Source organism: Lutra lutra, chromosome 5 (genome assembly GCF_902655055.1).
Source record: "Lutra lutra chromosome 5, mLutLut1.2, whole genome shotgun sequence".
Classification (NCBI taxonomy): Eukaryota; Metazoa; Chordata; class Mammalia; order Carnivora; family Mustelidae; genus Lutra; species Lutra lutra.
Genome location: NC_062282.1, coordinates 27,584,435 through 27,602,384, shown reverse-complemented (window position 1 = coordinate 27,602,384; position 17,950 = coordinate 27,584,435). Strand labels below are relative to the sequence as shown.

The window sequence follows — 17,950 nt, the reverse complement described above, 5'->3', positions numbered from 1 at the left end:
CTTTAGGAAAACAACTTCTATCTCATTGCATTTCAGGACATTGTGTTATAACAGCTTATCCCATATCAATAATAAATGTCCACTGGACCTCACAGAAGGACCCTGGAGCTTTTCAGTTATGAAACAACCCTTCCAAGAATGGACAGCTCCATGAATTCACACTGACTCCTATGAAAAGCCCACCAAAAAAAGTAGCCCCAGTCTGAAAAGTTGCCATAGCAACCTTGTCAGCATTGGGAAAGTCATCTCAGAATAAACCCATCCAAGGAGAACATGGGGTTCCTCAGAGTGTCTCTTGTTCTAGTTCCACATTATAAATCTCTTCGTTCCCCAGCCTACAGGACAGCCCAGGGGGAAAAGCAGGAGGTGGAGAGCATCAGATCATTTGGCTTCCCAAGAAAATCAAAATCAAATCCTTTCAGAAAATACTGTCCAAAAAGTTAAAATGTTTTTCATTAATGCAATAAAAACCACCCTAAGAACTGGGCCATCAAGCTGATCACAACATGAGCACTTTCCTTGTTTAAAAGGAGGCAGGGACTCAAACAAAAGGGAAGTCAAGGTTAGTTGCCTCATCTTATAGGCTATGTCGGGCCTTTAGCTAATGCGGACACGGACTGCCGTATAAATGAAAATAACCACCTCTACGCAGCAAAGATTTCTGGGTGGAAACTCAATGGAAAAGCACCACAGGAAGAATCCAGAAGCAACTCTTATTTCACTCCCAAGGCAAAGTTACATACAAGAATTTGTCGCACAAACAACATCGAGGTCAGCAAGAGTTCCAAATGATTAGGTAATTAATTCTGAATACAGCGATAAGAAGTAAAAACCTACATGATTCATTGCTTATGTAGACTCTCAGATTTCCCCAAGTTTGGGGGCCAGGTTTGGAGTTTCACAATCGTCTCCAGCTGCATCTGGAACGGATCAGGTTTAACCAAGATTTCCTGGACTTACAGTCTGGGGGAGCTAGAATGAAGCTGTGACCAGGTAGCCAGCAAGGAAGCTCTATTTAGAAAGTGACATGTTTGGTTTGGTTATGTGATATCAACATGTTTACCAGCTCCAGTAGAAGAGGAGAAGTAGCATCTGTTCTCTCCTGCTTTAAAAGTTAAGGCTGCGATGTATTTGCCTCCCAGGAAACAACCAGCTCAAGATTTTCCCAGATCCTCCTCTGCCCCGGGAATGCCATGAACGCTGGCTGGTGAGCTCTGCCACTACAGACAGCGTTCGTAGGATGCAAAGTCATTGCCTGGGTCTTCGTGCTTAGGGCGACAGAGCAGAATTCATCTCATGCAGTTTCAGGCTTTGGAATTTGGGAAAGAGAATGCCCTGGGTCAGCAAGTGTGTGTAGCGGTCAACAGCACAAACTCTGGCGGCCAGAAAAAGCAGAGTTCAGACCGCTCTGCCATTCAACAAATATGTGACTTTGGGGAAGCTACTTAACTTCCCTTGACGTTCATTTCTTCCTCTGTGAAATGTTATTAGAACAATGGTCTTTACTGGAAAAAGTCTGGTAAGCGTTACACGATAAAGAGCAGGTGAAAGGCTCGGTATAGTGGCTGGCATGGAGCAAGCATTCAATAAAGGAGAGCTCTTCTCATTTCTGTTGTCCTTGGTCAGCGATCCATATGTTTACTCTCGCAATGCAGATTCTGCATTAGGCACATTAACAAAAAAAAAAAAAAGGGGGGGGGGACACTACGGCCTCCCTCTCTTAGACACTGAACATAATCTGCAAGAAACTATGGCCCTGAAGTCACGAGCATGCATGCCGGGTGGCAGGGGCAGCAAAGCTTCAGAGAATCTTCTCTTAAATGGAAAAGCAAGGAGGTATGCTTTGGGTTGAATTGTGTTCCACTGCCCCCCCCTTCCCTAACTCCCCACCAGAACTGATCCGTTGAAATCTGAAGCACCTCAGAACTGGACCCAATCTGGAGATGGGGTCTTTACAGAGGTAGGGAGTCAAGTTAAACTGAGGTCGGTAGGGCGGGGCCCTACCTAATCCCACAGAATCGAGTCCCTACAACAAGTGGAAATCTGGACACAGAGACACGCCTCCAGGAAGAAGGCCATGCGAAGAGGAAGGCAGAGATCAGGTGATGTCTATGAGCCGGTGATTGCCAGAAAACCACGAGAAGCCAGGAGAGGCTTGGAACAAACTGGCCTTCACAGCCCTCCTGGGAACCAGCCCCGCTGACACCCTGAACCCAGACTTGCAGCCTCCAGAACTGGGAGGCAAGACATTTCAGTTGTTTGAGGCCCTGGGCCTGTGTTTACAGCGACCCTAGGAAACTAATACAAGGTGAAACGGGGTAGCAGGCAGATTCCCTGTTCAGAAGGGCTCACAAGACCTGGAAAATATGTAGCATGACACAAACCTGATCAAATTTCTCTCCAGAAGTTTACAAGAGTCTCATACCTCCACCCAAAAAGGTCATCTCTGGTGTATTTTGACATTATGTCTGCTGAAAAAGAGGCTTAGCTTTACAAAAGATTTGGCCAAGGTTCTTCAGTCAACAGAGAGACTTGGATTTTAAATATTTCCATTGTGTGTGTGTGTGTGTGTGTGTGTGTGTGTGTGTGTATGCGCACACGCACGCATGTGCGCATGTGTGCACACGCGCATATGTGGTGGGGAGGGAGACTTGGGTATCTGTAAAACCTTATTATAAATGACCAAAAAAACTCCCTGGGGGGAAAAAAAAGAAAACCATCTTGGCAGAGGTGTGGATGATCGACCTTCATAAGAATAGTTCTCTCAACGGGCAACATACTCAGACTCCTGTCTGAGCAGGATGTGTCTGGTTCCTCAAGATTCACAGGCTGTGTGCGTTTCTTTGGCTGAAAGCTGCAATCATTAGTAGCTACTACCTAAAGAAATACCACCGATTTCATAGCTCATGGAGCCAGCCATTTTGAACTGGCTGCCTTGACTTTTTTTTTTTCCCCCCCACGGAATGTCCGCTGCTTCCCTATTACAATGAAAAACGTAATTAGGAATAAATCTTTCATAAAATTAAACACACGCCCCCAATGTAAACTTTGAAGGCCTCAGTCATGTCTAAGAGGCATTTCTCAAGATTCGTTACAAAGATCTTTCAACCCCATTTCCCATCCCTCAGGCTCCACCCATTTCACTCAAGGCACCAAAAATTGGCATTTACAAAGAAATTCCAGAAGCCTGAGCATTTTATTAACAAAGAGAAATCCCAACCTTCTTGGCCTCATTTCTCATGATGACAGCTCATTTTTCCATGTGGAACCGAGTACTGGTGGCTGCAAAAATTTAAAGAGGTAAAGAAGCCACTTTCAAACTCTAGTCATAAAAGATATAAATAATGAAGATTTAAAACTCTGTGCTCATTTTATAAGCGTAAAAGTCAAGCATGTCCATTTTTAAAATGAGAGTGAAAATTTATAATGTTTTTATTAAAAGACTCAGCCATGCCACGGGCTCTCTCCTGGGTTCTTGAAGTATGACTGTTTTGCACGTCAAGGGCAAGTTTTTGAAACGGAGCCTCCCCACTGTGCTCTGGGCCTGGCTCCCCCAGCACTCCCCTCCCCAGCATTCCCCTCCCCCTGCATTCCCAGCCAGTGTTCCAAATCCTGGAGGCCTGGGGGGAAAAAATCTCCCCCTCTGTAAAGCTCCCCCAATCTCTCCATTTCCAATGACTCAACCCCTCCAAAAACGGATAGCATTAATCATCCAGACCCTGCAATCTGACAACTGGTTGTATCATCACTGCGGAAGGCCCCCTTTACTCTCTGCATTATATCCGGTTTGTATCTCGCCTTGGTTATTTCCTGCGTGAACTTTTTCTCCTCCTGTCTTGGTCTGTGAGCTTTTTCAAGACAAGATGCGCACCTCACATTTCTCCTCTATGTTCTCTAGAATCTAACCCAAGTTTAAGGATGCCCAAAATAGTTATACATGTCAAGTGAAAGACGTCATCCACCGAAGGGCAAGCACTGAGCTCCCTAATTCTCTCTGGCTCCCGTGGGTTACCGCAGGCTCCCAAGTGTGCATGGAGAGCAACGGGACAATGACAGTACCTAACCACAGCCCAGAGAACTGGGCTCGTCCCCCTGTTATACTCACATAAACCTGCTCTTGACCGGGTAGACAGCTGAGTCAAAAGTGTTCCGGGAAGGATTCCAGGATTAAATCTCTACACGCATGATGGTCCTGGAGTGGCACAGTGACCTTAAGGCCATCCAGGAGGGCCTCCTTTGGGCCACTCTTGTTCTTTCTCACTCCTTGCTCTCAATGGCCTCAAACTGATCGGCTGCAGACCTCCCAGGAACAGGCTGGCTGAAATGCGATCATACCATTGAGTCACCTGCCTTCTCTTGATGAAAGCACAAACATGATCTGCTGTCCTTCTTCTTTCCTACCTCCCAGAAATACAAAGAACCCTTTCTTCCCTCTACTCCCTTCAGCCTCATACAAAGACAAGCAGGAAAATTTGATGGCTGGTGGTTTAGGATTGTTATTCCGGAGAGACCACTCACTTCCGGTAAGGAAGATTCAAGTTCGGCTCATTTAACTAAATATAAATCATTTGAAACTTGTTTTTCGCTTAATAAGTGACGTGTATGTGCACATACATATGCCAAAAAATTCAAACCACAAGACACACATTGAAAACCAAGCCTACCTGCTCCACTCACCCCAGCTTCCCCGCTCAAGGCAGCAATCATTACCAGATTATTCTGCCCTCCAGACCACAGACACTTTCCAAACCCTATTTTTTATCAGGGGTTTCAGATTAAGATAAAGGAATCAGCATTTACCCTGCATCACCTGAATGCCAGGTCCTATGCTGTGTGTTTTACATACATCAGCACGTTTAACCTTCGTGACAACTTGGTAAGGTTCACATGCTTTTCCCCCTCTTCAGGTGAGGAACCTGAGGGTCAGGAAGGTAAGAGACTTGCCCAAGGTCACCAAACTGGACCCAAAGTCACTCTTCCAAGCTCCTGCCTGGAGTCAACGGTTTCCAAAGTCAACTCTCCATCCAAATTTCCTTTTAGGAGACCTGTGCTCTGGAATGCGGCTGCCGTGGCAGAAAAATGGATGGTACAAAGTAGAGCTCTGAGAACCCAGACAAGTTACCATACCTTCTTAGGTCTCCATTTCTCCAACTGTAAAATGAGTCTAACGGTAATACCTAACATTAGCAGTTACCTAACAGTAATAGTAACTGTTAGGTAACAACCTTACCTAACAGTAAGGTTGAAGGATTTTCACCCAATGAGCTTTTTTGCATTGTACCTGACCAACGTCAGTCCTTCCTCATGGTTAGTTATCCCATGGCTGATGAACAAACTGATACACAGACCCCAAATTTGATATTTTGATCAAATATGAAAAGCCATTTGATATCGTCTGGCCTCATGATAACCATCTCCTTTGCTCCAGGAGCCCGAGCTGCTCCTCTAACATCTCTTCTCTTAGCACCAAATTCCAAAAGCACAGTCCTCTTGCTGCCAAATCCCAGCAGCTTTTAATAGTGTTATTATTGCGGATTCTTAATCGCGGAAATAGTTCCATTTTTATTTAAAAGCCTAGATTCCGGCAACACCCTCCCTCCTACCACCAGTTTTTAATTTTTTAAACCCAAAGTTTATGTGTCTGTCATTTCCCCCCTGCCCCTGTTCATATATCCTAGAACTCTAGACTGATTAAATTTTGCTAAAATAATCTCAGCTTGTATAAATGGAAACTACCCGAATTTCCTTAGGATGGAAAAGACATTTGTTAACCTGGTCACACGACATACAAACCCATATCCGCTGCTTGACTTTTCCCTCCTCACTGAAAGCCACAGGAGCTCTGCTGGCTTGGGTATCATGGGGCCAGCAGATGGGGAGGCTGAAGGGGTTTCTCAGGGGAGCAGCAGGGGCAAGAGGCTAAGGAAGTCAGATGACCAAGGCTCTCAGGGGCCAGGGGCAAAGTGGAGGCCTCTGGCCAAGTCACTTCACATTTTCTGAGTTCCACTTCACTTACCTAAAGAATGCGAAGGTAAAAAACCCAATTTTTTCCTAAAATCCCTTTCTAGCTCTAACCCCTAAGCGAGAGAAAAATTTACAACCATCCCACAGGCATCTCAACTAGTCTGGGCCCCATCAGCACAAAAGATAAGCTTCAGACAAAAGGAGCTGTATGCCTATGGCCTGTTAGCCATCAAAGGTGCAGCCTCCATTTATTTTAAAAACAGGGGTGTGTTGGGGCGCCTGGGTGGCTCAGTGGGTTGAAGCCTCTACCTTTGGCTCAGGTCATGATCTCAGAGTCCTGGGACGGAGCCCCACATTGGGCTCTCTGCTCAGCAGGGAGCCTGCTTCCCACTCTCTCTCTGCCTGCCTCTCTGCCTACCTGTGATCTCTGTCTGTCAAGTAAATAAATAAAATCTTTTTTAAAAAATTAAAAAACAAAACAAAACAGAAACAAAAACAAAAATGGGGGTGTGTCAACCTGTCCTAGAATTCATGGCAAAATGATATAAATCCAGGTTCACCTCTGGTTACTTCATCTTAAAGGAGAGCCAAGCAAGCCCTGGATGAGGGTTGACGTATCTTAGCTTCCATCTGATGTCCTGCCATGAATTTCTCCCGTTCAACAATTCTGCCCAAAGCATCCAGAGTCCCAGAGGAGTTTCGGAGATGACCTTGCGTTAAGACACCACGTGTATAAGAATGCTATGCTATTTTTCTCCAGTTTCTCCTCTCGGAGACTTTGTTTCATAACCCGACATTGGAACTCGTTCCTCCAACCCAAAATTTTGTACGATGGATAACAAATAAGTAAGAACCCTAGGAATTCAGGGGGAGTCAAGGTGCAGGCAGCAAGAGATACTGTTGTTTTACCACAAAAGCCTTAACAGAGAATTTGAAAAAACAAAAACAAAAACCTTCTTAAAGCCAAAGATGAACCAAGCTAACACGTAATTCTTAACTACTCTCACCAGACCATCTTCCTCTAAAACGGACATTCTGAATCAGATTTGGGGGGGCTTCAGAAATGCCAAGGTTTTGGGGCACCTGGGTGGCTCAATGGGTTAAGCCTCTGCCTTCAGCTCAGGTCATGATCTCAGGGTCCTGGGATCGAGCCCCGCATCGGGCTCTCTGCTCAGCAGTGAGCCTGCTTCTCCCTCTCTCTGCCTGCCTCTCTGCCTACTTGTGATCTCTCTCTCTCTGTCAAATAAATGAATAAAATCTTTAAAAAAAAAAAAAAAAAAAAGAAATGCCAAGGTTTTTACCAATTCTTTTCTTAAGATGTTGGAATGGACTGTTTCTTTCTCTACAAGGCACAGACCACAGGACTGAAGAAGTCATTTTCAAAAGCTATTGACACAAACAGCACGGAACCCAGAGCGTGCCATTCACAAGAGCCACCCAGAGCTGAGGGCCAGCGCGCGCTTCTGGTTCCTGTAGTTGATTAACCCAGGGCCTTATCACGGTGGGAGTGGAGAGCTGTGCCGCCTGCCCCAGGAGAGGAAGCGTGGGGCCGACAGACAGTGAGTCACCGCCTACTTACATCGCTCTTCCTGAACTTGGCTTTCAAGCTCTTCATGTTTAGTCCAGTCAGCCTTCCCAAGCTCTAGAGATTTTTCAACACCTGAGCAGAGAATGGGAAAAAAAAAAAGAAAAAAAAATTAAATCTTTAGGTTTCCAAATAAACCCCACAGATAGTCCCTCCTGATGAGATGACGACTTTTGGCCGTGGGCCATCAGGATTGAGTTAGGAAGATGTTCAGAATCAGAAGCTAAGAAGTGGTAAAGAACATGTTATTTCCCCTCCCTGTAGTCCCTAGAACCTTCTGACACGCTCAAGTTCACCAAAACTTTATTAAATGTCAGCTTCCCCGAGGTTAAAAGTAGAACGAGTTTTCCTGTCACTGTACAAGAGGAACTGTATGCCGCAAGGGTTCATGATACGATCACTCCATCGCCTCCTTTTGAAGGGCCACGATAGTTAAGGAGTGACAAGGAAAACAGTTCATATTCCAGATGCCATTCATTCCCTATTTATTTTTCTCAGCGTGGCTTCTTTTTTTTTTTTTCCCTCCCAAATGCACGCACAGGGCAGTTAGTAAAAAATGCCAGGAACAACAAAACCTCCCTCTTCAAAAACCTCATTCTGCAGGAAGCCACTCTAAACAATGAAAAGGGCTCCCATCCCCCACCCCAAGGTCTCGAGGGACCCAAGGATTCCCAGTTGAGGCTAGCAAACTCTTAGGAAATCACCTCCTTGAGGAGGTCTGAGGTCTCCTGGAAAATGAATGTAATTTTTTAAAAAATACATATGTACTTTTTTCCCCCAGGGAAGGTAGTTCCCAGTTTTCACCGGATTCTGCAAGGGGTTGTCACCCTTCAGAAGTTAAGATGGTTGATTCTCAAGCTAAGTCCCGAGGTGGCGATGGAACCTCAGAGACATTAGGAAACCTGAGCTCAGTGGACTGCCTTTCCCATTGCCCTACAGGTTCAAAACTAAAACCAAAACAGAATCCTGTGCTAAAATATAGTATAGACTATCTTTTCCACCTTTAAAAATTGGAAAATTACAGATCATGGAACCTTTGCATTTAGGCCAAAAGGGCAAGAAAATCTAGGTGCAAGTTCCCAGCACACAGGAAGCACTCAATAAATGTCACGTCAAGCCTCACCTGACAAAGTGAGAACAGATGAACTTGAACAGTACGAGCCATTAGAGCACCAAGGAATAGCACTCCAATGTTTAACCACAGCTGGCCTTTCGTTTTCAAAAGCCCTTCAAGGTCATCTCCTGTTCCTTCACCATCTTATTCTGGACTAAAGACTAAACTTATTCTGGACTAAACTGAAAAATACAAGCAACTGAATGGCTATACTCATCCCTCCTCGGGTCCTCATCATGGCCTCCAGAAGTCGTCCAGCGATTTTCTGGCTTGTATTCTAACATCGTTTACTTTCATTTTTGCCGCTGTCATTAAACAGGGCTTGGGACGGATGGGGCACAAACCCAGGCAATCATAAAGCACTTAGATGACATTAATCTGGAGGCCACACCCCACTGCAGTCTCACTGGGGTCCTTTTCCATCTTCCCAGCCTGAGCAGGCATGACTGTGTTACCTTGGAAACCACACATGCTGTAATTAGACCTTGTTAATTACCCAGCATTTAACCACAGGCTGGGCTGGTACCTGAACAGCGGAGCACAAACTCCAAGACAGCTTCTCGCTATTGGCTGGTAGGTATGAATCCTAATCAGAAGGCCCCGGGGACAATCCTAAATGCAAAATCCTAGTCCACATCCTGTGGAAACAACTTCAGGGAATGGGGCCCAGGCATCTCCCTGTTTGTATCTTTTGCGCAGTGAGGTCTGAGAATCTCGAAGTGAGACAGACGAGGCAGGGAACCCAACTGTCAAAGTGCAGGATTATACAGCAGACCGTTTTCATGTCAAAGCAAACCACCTTTTGATGAAACCAAGCAGAAATCATGGTAATCAGACACTCACAAACCACCATGGGCTCATGGTTCTCCACGAAAACAGCAATCAGCCTTTGAGTTCAACTCCTTCCACCTTTGGGTGAAGGGTCAATAACCAAGGAGCCCAATCCATGTAACAAGAAAGGGAGAAAAGAGAATCCAAGGTTTTCAGAGTCCACAAACTGTGTAGCCCACCAAGGGAGAACCACCCAAAGCATTCCTTCGGTTGTAGGACACAGTGTCTTAGGCAATGGTGGGTAAGATGTTTATCTGAGGTCATGGGGGTTTTTGTGGGTGTTGTGCTTTTTCCTATGTGCTTGTTTTGTCTTTTTTTTTTTTTTTTAATTATGGCAGTGAGAACATGCAAACTCCTATTTGAAGAAGATTAAGTAAATAAAGCACTTAATTCCCCAAATTCCCAGGAGCAGATATTAGCTGTGAAATGCAAGTCTTCCTGGAGTCACGGGTCTGGGTGTGTGATAGCTGGGTGGTCCATGGGTACAACTCCCAGATGAAAAAGGTAGAGGTCAAGGGTAAGGAGGTTCTGGAAACCTACAGAATAGTGATTTTTATTTTTTTTTATTTTTATTTTTTAAAAGATTTTATTTATTTATTTGACAGAGAGAGAGAGATCACAAGTAGGCAGAGAGGCGGGCAGAGAGAGAGAGGAGGAAGCAGGCTCCCTGCCGAGCAGAGAGCCCGATGTGGGGCTCGATCCCAGGTCCCTGGGATCATGACCCGAGCCGAAGGCAGAGGCTTTAACCCACTGAGCCACTCAGGAGCCCCAGAAGAATAGTGATTTTTAGAAACGAGAACTGTAGCCGGGGTGTAATTAAAGTTAGTAAAAGGTCACTGTTTTCCTGCTATTCATGGAAGGATCTAGCACCTGGAAGTCATGACGAATGGGAAGCAAGCTGCCCCTGACACGATGCTGGGTTCTGTGTGCCCCGGCATCTTCCCTTCCCCAAGAAGACCCACGGGCAAATCAGGGACTGAACTTCCTTGGGTCTGCTGAAATCTCACAGCCCCAATTCCCAAATCCAAACTTTCAAAGCCCAGATTAGGCGACAGCCAGTCTTGACAACAAGTGACATCAGTATATCTTGGCTACACTTGATAGCAGTCCTTGGACAAGTCACTTGGTCAAGACAACTCAGTTCAAAAGAGCTGCAGTGAAGGTGAATCAGCTGTGCACTAGCCTAACCAGGATAGTACAAAATGAGGGCGAAGGATCACACATATATGGGAAAAGTTGTAAGGACTCTTAAGAAGAAAGCACATCTACCCACTGTGCAGAAATATTAGTTTACTAATATTTGCCTGCTGAATCCAGAAGAAATCACTGGGGCCACCTGGGTAGTTCAGTTAAGCATCTGACTATTGATTTCAGGTCAGTTCATGATCTCAGGGTCATGAGATTGTGGCCCACATTGGAGGGGGGGGGCTCATGCTCAGCAGGGAGTCTGCTTGGAGATTCTCCCCCTCTGCCCCTCCCCCTGCTCACATGCTCTCTCTCTAAAATAAATAAATAAAATATTTAAAAAGAAAAAAAGAAACCTAATAAGTCCTGGAAACATGGCTTCCATTGCTGGTCACCAGTCATCATGTGACATCAAGTCAACTGGTGAGGATGGAACAGTGCAGAGATGCACAACCTTGTTGCCCTCTCACCTGAAAGCCAACATCCAACAAACGAGGTTTCTAAACCCATTTTCCCTTCAAAAATAATGTAACTCTCAATCAAAGCTAAGCATGAGTGACCTCTATCAGCTATAATTCTAGCCTGAATAAAAAAACCTTGATATTAGCCTGTACAGCTTTATCATGAAGGTTAGATTTCTTTGAGTATTAAAAATAACTTACAACACATACAGGGTTTCCTTTGGGGAGATGCTGAATCTATTGTCATGATGGCTTCACAACCTGGGAACATACCAAAACTATTCAACTGTACACTCAAGTGGGTTAAGTGAAAAGAATGTGAATAGTATCTCAACAAAGCATGCTTGCATAAGCAAGCGCTCTCTCTCTCACTCTCTCTCTCTCTCTCTCTCTCTCTCTCGTATACACACACACACACACACGCACACACACACACATACACATATACAGATATGATCTCCACTACCTTCCCTCATCCTTAGCCTCAGGAAAATTCTAGGTTAGAAATCTCTGGACCAAACTAAAAAAGAACTTCAAAGGAACAAAGGTTAGCAAGCAATGCCCTTAACACTAAAATGTGGTTGCTCCTAGATTTTCTTTATTTAGCTATTTCCCTACCATAACCCACCCAAATGAAGCGGTCAGAAAGAAGCTCCTCTATCTTCAAGTTATGCCCACCCCCACGCACCCCCACCTAGGACCCACGGATTATTTCATAAGGCGACGCTGCCAATTCTGTCAGCCCGGGAGAGTCCTCTTGGAAGAGCCAGGTATTCTGATTCCATAATCAGAAGTAGGGCTTGGAAATCTGTCATTTTTTTTTTTTTAATCTCCTCAGGTGATTCAGATGTTCAACTTGACTGGGGAGACACTGTTCTAGACCCAGGGATAGTAGACCTATAACTGACACTTTCACTAGAGACGTGGTACAAGGAGGTAGGAGAGATCATTATCGTCAAGCCTCAGATGTGTTTGAATCTGTCACAGTCCTGGGGTGTGCAGCAGTCGGGAACGGAGGTTGGGGGGACGGGAGCCCTCCACACTGGAAATTCTAGGAGAGCACCAAGCTGGCTCCCCATGGCCACTGGGAGTACTATTAACGCACAAAGGCAAATGGCAGCTGCACGCAGGGGTATGTTTTCTCGCATCACAAGGACATACCAGGCGCAAGGGCAGTGGTTTACAGTCAGTCCCTGGGAAACACTGGGGCAGCCAGAGGAACAGAATAAAGAACAAGGTCCTCTGCCTGCGGACTCCTTCCATCGTGGAATGTGGAGAGGCTTCTACAGCAACACGGTAACACTACCCCATGCTAAGCCTCCAAGATTGGCTTCAGGGTTTGGTTTGGTTTTTTGAGAAAATTCAGATTCACCCTCCAAAGCACTGAATAAAACCTTGAACAAATGTAAGGAACTAAAATTAAAATACTTCTCAGCTGGCCAGCACCTACCTCTTCCCCCTCAAGTGCTTGTTTCCTCAGACAATAATCTCTCTGCAACAAAGAAGGAATTTCAACCAAAAGCTGTATAAACACTCCATCCTCTCAGTCTGGCAAAACAAACACATTCTATAAAAGGTCTCTCCGGGTCAACTTTCCCCATAAGTTGACCCTGACAACACAACACAGCACCTCATGCCAGCCAAATGGTTCCCAGGGTCAGAAGCTGCTTGAAGTCTCTGCCTGTGCCTACGACTATCCACGGCTTCGGAATAGAGAACATCAAATGGGAACCAGAAGCCAGTAAGTACTGTTCCCCCTCACCTGACTTCTTCCACAGCAGATACACGCTTATCCCAGTAAGACGGAATTTTAAACACACATTTAGGTTATGAGAGTGCTCAGCAGACACTGAGGAGGATCCAAAGCCCACCAAGGGTATGACATTACTGACTCGTAATTCAGTGTCAAATACTGCAGGAATTCAAAGAGTGGAAATCTTCAAGGGCTAGGAAAAAATCAGAGACGTCTTCATAACATGGCCTTAAAGGAAACTCAGGGTTTGGGCAAGCTGATGAGGAGAGGGCATCTTGTCTAAGCTTTCCCACAATAGACATGTCCATCTCAGATTTGCGAAGGTCAGACACCGGTCCAATCTCTTTAAGCAGTCCTATAAGCTTCTCTGGGGGCGACAGGGGGGCATTGAGTAGATGTAGTGGGAATCATGGTATGGTCCTTCCAAAGAAAGATCTTCTCCCAATCTCCACACGCTCTGACCCTTTTACAACCTAGATGTGAATAAGGGGTTCAAGACTCCCATTATCAGCTTTCCACAAATTTGAAAATGTGCATCTCAGGCTGCTTACTTACTTTGGGATGGAGGATTTTTAGGGTAGGATTTTCATTTTGCTTATACTCTGTCACCGGCCATCAGCGTACAATCAATAAATGATTCATGAATGAATATGTAGAACAAAGATATGGGTTAGGCACCTAAATAGCCATTAGACTTCACTCCTTTGACCTCGGCAAAGCCCTCTTTGGTCCCAGATGCACTGGATTAGCGGCACTGGGATCTGAGTGAAGGCAACGGGATTAGATTTCACCACTACACAAAAAGATACTAAGTTGAAAAAAGAAAAGAAGAGAAAAAACAACATTTGGTCAATGAAGTCTTACCAGGCTGCCCCTTTTTAAACCATCCTGCCTGCCCTCCTCTCCTGGGCTACACTCCTCACACAGCAGCCCCCCAACCACAGAGCTTAGCCCAGAGAACTCCCCATTTTGAATAATGGAATGTGACAGTCAATTGAGAACAAGGACCATCAGACAGAACTTCCTGGGGCAAGTTCTCAGGATAGAGATTTTTATCAGCTTCATAGGAGAGCCTAAGGGGCAGGCCAAGGTTCCTCCCATACCAACATGCCCGCCCATCCCACCCCCCCCACCCCCCACCCCGTTCTGTTACTTGGCCTGAGATTCTACCACTTCCACTCAAAGAGCCGCTCAATAAGGAAAAAGTCCATCCTAAATCGGTGCAACCCTTCAACTCCAACTTCGGCAAGACTCTCCAGTCAACCCTCAAGTTCACGAAGGCTGAACAAGTCAACGGTCAATGAATGAATGGACACTAAGCGCTAAACTGGAAACATGAAGATACAGAAGAGATTTCCTTCCAAAGTAAGCGGCCAGGACCAGATGCAGATTTTCAAAGGATTTCGCTCAAAAACTGGTAACAGAAAGGGTCAGAGTGTGTGGAGACTGGGGAGGATCTCCCCCACCATGCCACCATGCCCATCCCTCTCACCCCCAGTTCACCACCCTAACCCTGGGAGTTACACAAGGCCTGACAGCAAGATGCCAGGAGAAAGTGAGGAGAGAGATCTTCTTATGGTAGGGACCATTCTGCAATGTATACAAATACCGAATCATTACACCACACACCCAAACCCAATATTAGGTTAAGTCAATTATACCTCAATTTAAAAAAAAAGGGGGGGTACTTTGCAGTTGAAATTGCAGAATTTTTAAAAATTGAAGTCCTAGATTTCATACAGAGACAAGGGACATACTACCTTTAAAGAATAAAATTCAGAGTGGGATATTACAGAAAGCTGCTTTAGGATTACAACTTAGGATGTGGCACCTGGGTGGCTCAGTGGGTTAAAGCCTCTGCCTTTGGCTCAGGTTGTGATCCCAGGGTCCTGGGATCGAGCCCCGCGTTGGGCTCTCTACTCAGTGGGGAGCCTGCTTCCCCCTCTCTCTTTCTGCCTGCCTCTCTGCCTACTAGTGATCTCTGTCTGTCATATAAATAAATAAAAATCTTCAAAAAAAAAAAAAAAGGATTATATCTTAGGAGGCTTATTTATTCAGCAAACCAGATACTTACCAATAAATAAAGGAATGCATAAAACACGCAAATTCTACCTGGCATTAAATATGGACCAGGTGATTTTATAGATGTCATCTTTTTTACGAACTAAGGTGCAAGCTTGTTAAAAGAGTGCCCAGATGATAAGAAAGGAAAAAGTTTAGAGGGAAAAAGACATAAGCAATAGTTTCATTTTGGCAGTGAATCCTTTCTAAAATGCACTAATATCTCACTTCTTCCCAAGAAAATGAATGACGACATTCTTTTAAAATTGTAAATGTCATTCGGATACTGTATTGTAATAGTCATGTGGCAAAACTCTCTTGAGAGCATTAATCTCCCCTAATATAGTCACAACTTGCCTATATCCAGAGGATGACATTTCTCCAGAGACACAAATACATCATTCTTTAAAAATCACACCTGCCGTCAACCAAAACCAATCTAGGTGCGTGAATGAGTCCGGCCAGCTGCACCGAGGCAAAGTCGGCCAGGACCCTGGCAACATGACTGTCCAGTTGGTCAAACCTGCTACTCACGTGCTCCGGGAAGCCCGCCCAAGGAAAAGCCCCAAAGTTACCTCAAGCCCTAAATCCACCCAATTTAAAAAGCACAGGCTGAATCAACACTAACTACTTCTGGAATACAAAAATCATGCTAGGGCAAAAAGACTCCATGGGATCATCCCTCACGTTGAGATTATTTTTAGATCTCTCAAATGCCCTTTCTTTTCCATGTCCCTAAATCTTTGGTGTTAACGTCAACAGCACCATCTAAACATATGACTGTGTTCATCTTTCCAGAGAAAAGGCTGCACTGCACTAGCTAATCATCAACCCTGAGCGGTAAGGCACACGTTACACACCTTAGCTTCTTCCTTCCAGTCCGTGCCTGGGGTTTCACCGATCTGGAAACCCAAAAGAACCGATCAAGTTTAAGAATACAGGTCCAGGGACGCCTGGGTGGCTCAGCTGGTTGGACGACTGCCTTCGGCTCAGGTCATGATCCTGGAGTCCCGGGATCGAGTCCCGCATCGGGCTCCCAGCTCCGCAGGGAGTCTGCTTCTCTCTCTGACCTTCTCCTCGCTCATGCTCTCTCTCACTGTCTCTCTCTCAAATAAATAAATAAATAAAATCTTAAAAAAAAAAAAAAAAAGAATACAGGTCCAATCCTCAAACGGTACTGGTAAAAATAGAAAACGTGGAAAGCCAAAAGTCACTGTGGCAAGCAGTTTGGCAGTTTCTTACGAAGTTAAATATAAAAGTTATCACACAACCCAGCAATTCTACTCCTCCTTGATCTCGCCAAGAAAATGAAAACATATGTCCGCACAAAGATGTACACCGACGGTGACAGCAGTGGTATTCGTGCTTGGGAAGAGGTGGGAACTACTCAAAGAGCCACCAGCTAGGTAAATAAAATGTGGCCTTCCAACAGGATGGAATGCTAGCCAGTGTTGAGAAAAGGAATGAAACATCAGCACACCTTGAAACATGGATGAAACTTAAAACCCTGTGCTAAGGGAAGGTCACACATAAAAGATCACATGTTGTGAGATTCCATTTGTAGGACGGGGTCTAAAAAAGGCAACTTTATAGAGACCAAGTAGATTAGGGATCATCTGGAAGTGGGAACAGAGGTTGCCGATGGGCATGAGGGAACTCACTGGGGGAAGGGAAGTGGTTTCAAACGGGATTGTGGTAATGACTGTACAACTATAGATTCCAAAAATGATTAAACTGTGGACTGAAACTGGTAAATTTTATGAAATACACTCATGCGGTCTTTTAAATGTCAAATACAAAAAGTGAGAAGGAGGGCCATCTGTAAACTTAAAGAGTGAAAAATCCTTAGAGGAATTGAGAGGGTAGCTTCCATCCATGGTTATATTTAATTTGTGTTTATACTCTAGAAAGACTTGTCAAACATTGACTTACCGCCTGTTTCATTGGTTTCAAAATGGGGAGGACTCAGACTCTCCACATTCTGGAATGCTGAAAATGTCATTACAGTGATCACAATGGCTCTGTTGAGCGAGCCGAATTTCTATACCCATTATATCCAGTGCCTCAAATACTTCTCAGAATATAGAGTCTGTGAACTCTAGGGGCTTTGGAGCAGGAGTGGAGGGTAGATGGAGAGCACAGAATTATTTCTGCTGCCCCAACTGTCATGTCTGAACACTGCTTCAACATCATGCATTCAAAACTCCATGCTCCAGCAGCTCTTTCTGCCCACAGGTCCCATCCCTGTGCTTTCATTAAAAAAAAAAAAAAAAAAAAAAAAAAAAAAACTTTTGCACCAAAAAGCATGTTCCTCATCTCTCGTCCAAGAGAGAGGGGGTGTCTGCTCACTCAAAGGCAAGGCTCTTTATTCCCTTTGACAGAATGGTGTCACCTTGCGTGCTGCAGTGGGCCTATAAACCTCAGTGCCCAACCTTCTTCTGAGAACCACACCCCCACTTCTGCAGAAACACTGTCCCTCTGGCCAGGCTATATTCTGGCCATAGCTGTCCCCCAAGCGATGGGAATGGGTCTTCAGCAAAGCTAATGAGAGACCCCCCCCCACGCCCCCGGGATTTTCAGGAGGAGGGAAGAGGAAGGGGAAAGGGGAGGGAAAGAAGAGGGAAGAAGAGGAAGGAGGAAGGGAAGGGAGAAAAAAGAACCAAGGAGGCTCCCTGATTCCAGTGATCCCTGAGGTCTGGCAGCCACCATCCCCTTTAAGCACAGGATCTGGGGGCCCATGAGCCAAGACACTCCCCTTCTAGCCCAAGCGGGTGTCCGTCACTTGCCATCTAAGAGTAGAGACAAATCCTTCTCATCTCCTGGATCTTGCTCAGGCTGGCATCCCAGATGCCCCAGGCAAAGGGGGCCTAGAACTTCAACAGCCTCTGGTGACCTGTACCTCTATCTGATCAGCTCATTTCTGATCAGGAGCTAAATTCACTTCAGGGACCTACAGAAGGGCTGAACACAACAGATGACCTACCACCTGTCCCCCC

The 17,950-nt window shown here is 45.3% G+C and overlaps 1 protein-coding gene across 3 annotated transcripts in view; it reads right to left on the bottom strand.

Moving 5' to 3' along the window:
• Positions 1 to 17,950, bottom strand: part of RAI14 (retinoic acid induced 14) — a 139,211-nt gene that overhangs the window by 107,804 nt on the left and 13,457 nt on the right. For 2 of the 3 annotated variants that reach the window (XM_047728909.1, XM_047728907.1), the window contains exon 2: positions 7,544 to 7,624. In XM_047728909.1, coding sequence (XP_047584865.1) covers positions 7,544 to 7,579 — 36 coding nt within the window. In that variant the 5' untranslated portion in view covers positions 7,580 to 7,624. Of the gene's footprint in view, positions 1 to 7,543; positions 7,625 to 15,814; positions 16,020 to 17,950 lie in introns of those variants that run through there. The other variant, XM_047728908.1, reaches the window with a different exon arrangement.